Genomic DNA, 6,632 nt, shown 5'->3' on the forward strand with positions numbered 1-6,632 from the left:
AACACAAGAGCTGCACAGGGGGGGTCGGGGGGGGCACGGCAGGCACACTTCCGCTCCTCAGGCGTCCACTGGCTCTGAGCGATGGTCCAGCACAGACAAGCCATGCTTCCAGAAGAGTCACGATAACGCCCTCGAACCACAGCCACTAGGGTCCCATGGGAGACATCTCAGAGCGTGATCAGCGGTGGGGGGGGGTGGGGGCGCTCCATGGGTTATCAATCACACTGAATGAGTCAGCGGTGTTTCATGCCCCATGGCTGGTGTTTGCTATCTGCACAGATGAAATCTGCAGCGACAGTTCAAGTGGAGGGTGACGTAGGACGTCTTTACTTCCTCTTCTAAGGACAACTGGACCAAAGCCTGCGCTTTAACACAACATTTCTTAGGTAATGACTGAGATGATGTGCTCACGGGCACCCTGTGAGCTCCAGTGTGTTATATGCATATATATATACACACTCTGTTCGGAGGCAGCCTCTGGTCCCTAGTGAAGGGGAGTCCTGATCCCCAGGGCGAAGAGGCCACTGAAGGACTCTACAGGCCTCACCTGCCCTTATGGCCTTTCCCCCCACAGCACCCAGTCCAAGGACAGTGAGCAGCTTCTCTCTGTCAACAAAGCAGGTGAGAGCACATGGGGTCCACTGGGAATGCTACAGTCACTTGCAAAAGCCCCCGTCTCCTTATGCCCAATTCCACATCTGTGCCAGCAAGCAGTCTGCTCCAGGATCCTGAACTCTGGGAGGATGGAAAGACCACGGAGAGGATGGGTGTGAGCAAGGGGTACTGTGTGGGGGACAGAGGCAAAGAATATTCTGGGACAAGAGTAGCAATGCTTTGTTGGGGAGATATGGGATGTGTCCTTGCGGGATTACATGTTCTCCCAAAAGGAGATGTGTACTCCATGTCACAGTAGCAACCCCTCAACCGGCAGGCCCTGACTTAGGAAGATCATGGCTATGCAGTGACTAAGCCCAAGGTGTGCACTTAAGCATCACTCTGTTCAGACATGATTTACGTTGAGTGAGAATTAGTCACACACTCTCTTTGAAATTAAATGCATTGGCTTAATTTTTTTTTCTGGCTCTGTTATGATGGTATAAACTATATTTTAAAAAAGACAAAAAATGGGTGGACCTTTAATACACAATCTTTACTGTTGCAAATATTACTTTGGGAAGATTACACCATAATTTTCTGCAGCATCAAACGATAGGAACTCAGGGGAACACACTATTTTCAGTATGAGCGCCAATCCTATAAAGCCCTGGGCAGCTGTGAGAAATCCTATGGGGGTTGTGTGTGCAAAAATTCAGCAATCTATAAAATGGGTTGACTGCTGGGAGAGGCTTTCAGGAATGGGCTGCTACAATGAGCGGGACCCCCAAAGAGAGGATCTCCATTGGGGTTTTCCAAGATGTAGGCCTATGAGAGTGTTTCCCTTGAACCAGGCTCAGAAAGGATTCTGAGGTGCTCTCATGGAACCCAGATAAGGGCAATAAGGAGGCAGCTGCTGTGAGGAGGCAAAACTTTTATTCTTTCAGGTAATGCTGCATAAACATGAAAGTGTCTCTTCTTGGCCCCTCTACCATTAGGGATCCCAAGTCGCTTGTCCGACAGGCACTCTCAATGCACCTTCAGTGGGAACACTTGGACTGTCCTTGAGCAGGAAGAGGATTGCGTTTAGACAAGTGTTCAAACTTAGAGTTTAAAGTAGGACCCAACTGTTGACAGAAAATGAGTTCAGCAATGCAGAAATGAAGAGCGTGAAGACAAGACACGCGTCTCTGCTCAGACTCCACATATGCTAATTATCCAGATCTGAGACAGCCAGAGTTAGGTGGGAGGTGGGGTTAATAAATTTAATTTCAGAAAAGGTCTTCAGATATCCCCACGCTCGTGAACGCAGCACAGCGCGTGCATTACCCCCACAGAGAGCATCTCTAACTGCAGGGAAATGCAGCTGCCAGATGTGACAAGTTACTTGCTAACATGTGAATATATGAGACTCACCAAGGAAACAGTTCTAATGTGAGCTTCAATAAAATTGGAAAAAAAATTTCATGGGTCTCCAAGGCAGGTGAGAATGTTAAAGCAGAGAATATTTCTTCTGGAATGTCAGGGTCTATTACTCTTGTCACTGCCCAAAGGAGAAAGTGATGATAAGTAGGAAGGTAGTTCTGACTGTGTTTCTGGAACATCCTGTGCACCAGCCATGCTCTCTTTACGTTTCAGAGCTCAGGATCTACCTGACACTCAGGTTGCTCTCTCAACTCCTCCCTTCAAATAGGTGTCATACAGCCTAGGTTCCTGCCACCAAAAACTGATAACAATCAGCCACCCTCTTGCTTGTTACTCCCTACCAGCTCTCCACCTTCCGAGCAACACCTGACACCTCCTCTGGTGTTAACCTCTGAGATTAGTAGAAGGCATGGAGCATGATGATGAAAATGAACTTCAAGTCAGGGAAACTCTGGGCTCCTCACTGCAGCCTTACCACCACATTCTGCAACTCTTTCTGGGTAGAGAATGAATGACATGATCAAAAAACAAATTTTTTTCGAGATTATGAAATACCCAGAGTAGCAATCCTTTGTTGGGGAGATATGGGATGTGTCATATGTGACGCTATGTGTCAAACTACCATAGATCCTAGGGCAAGAGGATTTTTGCTAATAGCATGGTGAAGAGCATCCTTGACCTCCTTTTTCCTCAGGGTGTACACCACAGGGTTCAGCAGGGGGGTGATGACGGTGTAGGTCACTGAGATCAGCTGATCCTGATCCCTGGTATCTTCGGACTTGGGCTTGAGGTAGGCAATGGAGGCACAGCCATAGTGGACGATGACCACCGTGAGGTGGGAGGCGCAGGTGGCGAAGGCCTTCTTCCGGCCCTGGGCAGAGGGGATCTTGAGGATGGTGGAGATGATGAGGATGTAGGAGATGAAGACCAGCCCCATGGGCATCACAATAACAAGCAAGCTGATGATAAAATTAATTATGTCATGTAGAGTGGTGTCTGCACAGGAGAGTTTCATAACTGGGCGGATGTCACAGAAATAATGGGCCACTTCTCTGTCACAAAAGGGCAGCCTGAACACAGAGGAAATCTGAATTATGGCCACAAACAGCCCAAAGCTCAAAGCCCCCCAAACAAGCAGGGCACACACCCTCTTGTTCATGAGGACTGTGTACCTCAAGGGGTTGCAGATGGCCACGTAGCGGTCGTACCCCATGGCCGTGAGCAGGAAGCAGTTGTTGATGGCCAAGGTGAGGAAGAAGAACATCTGGGTGGCACAGCCAGCCAAGGAGATGGGTTGGCTAAGACCTGCAAGGCTGCAGAGCATCCGCGGTACAATGACCAGTGTGTACATGGTCTCGGAGGTGGAGAGCACACCGAGGAAGAAGTACATGGGTGTGTGGAGATGACGAGCAAAGCTGATAATGGTCACAATGATGACATTGCCAGCCAGAGTTAAAAGGTACAACGTAAGAAATATCACAAAGAGGATGACCTTGTGTTCTCGGAAGCTGGAAAACCCCTGGAGAATGAATTCACTCACCACTGTGTGGTTCTTGGTCTTCATGGATGAATTGTTGGGTCAATACGATGGAGACTCAGGCCCGTCAGTGAGTCAGAACATGCCTGTGCCCCACGCCTGCTCAGGACCAGAAGGGGCAACAAGGACCTGCTCCACGGGATGTGTCAGGTGCATGGGTCCTCCTGTGCCCCAGGAGGGAAAAGGCAGAAAACATAATCACGAAGCAATTGCATGTACAAGGAGTTTTGTATAAAAGTACAGAAGAAGAAACGGATGGGATAGGGTAGCAGGAAGGATACCTGGGCTAGTTTGGAAGAGGTTTCCTCATGAGCCAGAACATGGGTGTTTGGAGGCAACTGGAGCTAAAGAATTAGAAAATGCATAATTTTGAGAAGAATTTTCTCATGAATTACAGTTTCAGATTTTTATTTACCTAAAACAAATTGGCCAACCTCTTCCACTTTGTTGAAGTCACAATTTTGATCATCCTCTTAAAGATCTTACCTTCCGAGTTGCTAACTGGGACAACGCTCTCTGCTCTGAGGGGACCTGAGTGTTTGTTCTGTCCCTGTTCCACCTGTCTACATCTTTTCGTGAACCCTTTTCACAAATCATTCAACTGCTTCAAACCTGACTGCCCTCCCGAATGTAGTTTTTAACCAGACACATTCCCCCTCTTTTTTGGGTACTGACGGAGCCTCCTCTTGCTCGGAGGGACCTCTCAGGACCAGCCGGGCCCTGTCGATGCACGCCTTGTGCGTGTAGGTCAGTTACTAAGTGTTGGTTCTCCTGCACTGTGTGTATTTTCGTGTTTTGCAGCTGGTGCTTGGACATGAATTTTCACAGGTGGTCTGACTCATGACTAGACTCTGAGCTCTCTTTTCTAATTTCTTTAGAATAATAAACTGTACCTCTGGGGAAACAAGTTTGCATACCCTCTCTCACTATCTGGGGGGTTTTAGAGATCAACAAGTTCTCATTTAAAAAAAAAGTTTAATAATAATAACAATAATAACAACCAGGATAGTTCCTTATGGCACTTTTTGGTTTATGAAGAGTGTTTATATGTATTATTTAACAGCACATCAATCCCATCTGTTCAATAACTATCTTCATCTTGCAGATGGGGAATCTAAGACACCTAGGGTTCGCTGGTTTGCCCAAAATTAGTAAGTCATAGATCCAATCTTCTCATTTTAAGGCCAGTGTGAATTGCCTTTACCACAACTGCCTGAAGAAGCATCATGGCTACAAAACAGGGGAGAAAGAAGACACTTTTTTCCCTGTGGCTTTTATTGAAAAGAATTAAAGGATTTTCCTCACTCTGGGAATGAGATTACATTGGGAAAAAAAATTGGAAAAACTGGAAAACACTGGGGAAACCGGAAAAATTTTAGTATGTTTACCTTGATAAGTAAATGAAAAATTAGCATATTAGTGACCATGAGTGTCCGTTCTCCTTGGCTTAATACTTCTGCTGCCAATTACTTAAAGAAATAATCAGAGAGATGTATCAGGATATATGTGTAAGAAGCTTTTATGATATTATTTATAATAATGAATACCAAAAACAATGTAAATAAGTAAAGGAATAATGAATTATAATATATCCATCTGATGGGAACTATGGAGCTATTAAACATCTAATGTTCTGACATGGAAAAATATGATAGGTAGATAGATAGATAGTCCATAATTTTTCAAAAATAAAAAGAAAAGAAGAAGGAATAAACAATGAAGGGAAACATGGAACGGTACACACACCATTAAAAATGGGTTGGAAATAAATATACCAAAATGCTAAAAATATTTTTTTCTGGATAGTGAATGGAGAATCTTAAATGGCTTTTCTTTTTATCTTCCCTATATAATACAGATTTTCTTAATTATTTCTCTTCTAAACAGACCGAAAAATAACTGTTAAATTCTTCTTACAATGAGACTCCATAATGAGGCTGCAGTGAGGATTGAAGAGAAAAGGAAAGAGAAAAGGTAAATGTAGTGGGTTAATTTACCTTGGAGAAGAGAAAGCTGACAGTATCATGTAAGACCAAGTTAGTCTGCAAACAGGAATGTCATAGAAATTTGAGCACCCAACAGCCAGATCCAGAGGAAATTAACTTTGGTTTTTAAAGAAAGATTGTAGTTGGAAAAAGAAAACCTTTCTGAACAGTGTTGGAAGTGAAGTATGGCACGTGAGGCACTCATCTTGAACGCAACATTTAGGGGAGCACCAAAAACACTCAGTGATCAAGATGAACACGATTTTGATGCAGTATTTTTTTTAAAAAGCTGATGCAAAAATCTATGATGAACAAAATATTAAAATTTTAAATAGAGACAAAATAAAAATTCTGACTATCACCACAGTGGGATGCAAGCAGCTAAGTGAGGGCAGATTTTGGAATTTCCTTACTAAAGATTTTGAGGAATAGAAAAATATAAAATATTTTCAAACTATAGGGGGAAATGGAGAGCAAATTATGTGTTCATTTTCTTTTGAGATGTGGTGATAGGCTAGTCTTGAAACCATTGCTGTTTAACTGAGATGCATGATGTGTTACTGAACAAGATAAAACCCCAATCTTATGTAACTGGAAAATCAATCCGACCTCCCAATCCTACCTCCGCTAAGGGAGTTGGGAAGATAAGCAAGGATATAGAAGAAAAAAGATCGAATTGAGCTTGTGCCTCCCTCTCCTCTCTCATCACCCCCTCGGGAAAACGAGGACTCATCAAGACGGCAAAAACCTGGTGAGTGTTAACACCATGATAGTAAGGTCATGACAGCAGAAACAAAATGGCAGCCTACTTCTGTGGAATCCAGGTCACCAAGAAGAACAATACTTTACACCACTTGCTGTTTTCTTGGATTCTGGATCTTTAGCCAGAAATATCCCTCTACCCTGAAAAAAAAAGTCAAAATATTTCCTTCTAGAGTAATCATGTTCTGCTTCGACCTGACAAGCAATCTTGGGCAAGGGGTTAATCTTATCTATTTCATTATTCAAGTCTTTCCAGTGGGAAGCAAGCTGGGAAAACCCATGTGCTTGGTGGCGTTAAGTCCTTTAATATAATGGAATCACAGGACCTT

General features: G+C 44.0%; 1 protein-coding gene across 1 annotated transcript; it reads right to left on the reverse strand.

Annotated features, from left to right (window-relative positions):
- Window positions 1–1,525: 1,525 nt before the first annotated feature.
- LOC123845291 (olfactory receptor 10J1-like) lies at window positions 1,526–4,236 on the reverse strand. The gene has a single exon (XM_045876063.3). The coding sequence runs from the start codon at window positions 3,581–3,583 to the stop codon at window positions 2,633–2,635; it is 951 nt and encodes a 316-aa protein (XP_045732019.1). The 5' UTR covers window positions 3,584–4,236; the 3' UTR covers window positions 1,526–2,632.
- Between the last annotated feature and the right edge of the window lie 2,396 nt (window positions 4,237–6,632).

This window comes from Mirounga angustirostris, unplaced genomic scaffold (genome assembly GCF_029215605.1).
Source record: "Mirounga angustirostris isolate CCGP_5_RB_7025 unplaced genomic scaffold, mMirAng1.0.hap1 SCAF_6, whole genome shotgun sequence".
NCBI lineage: Eukaryota > Metazoa > Chordata > Mammalia > Carnivora > Phocidae > Mirounga > Mirounga angustirostris.

Bases quoted from the DNA above. Each gene is read 5' to 3' on its own strand.
- LOC123845291 (XM_045876063.3), bottom strand. From the start codon at position 3,583: ATGAAGACCAAGAACCACACAGTGGTGAGTGAATTCATTCTCCAGGGG.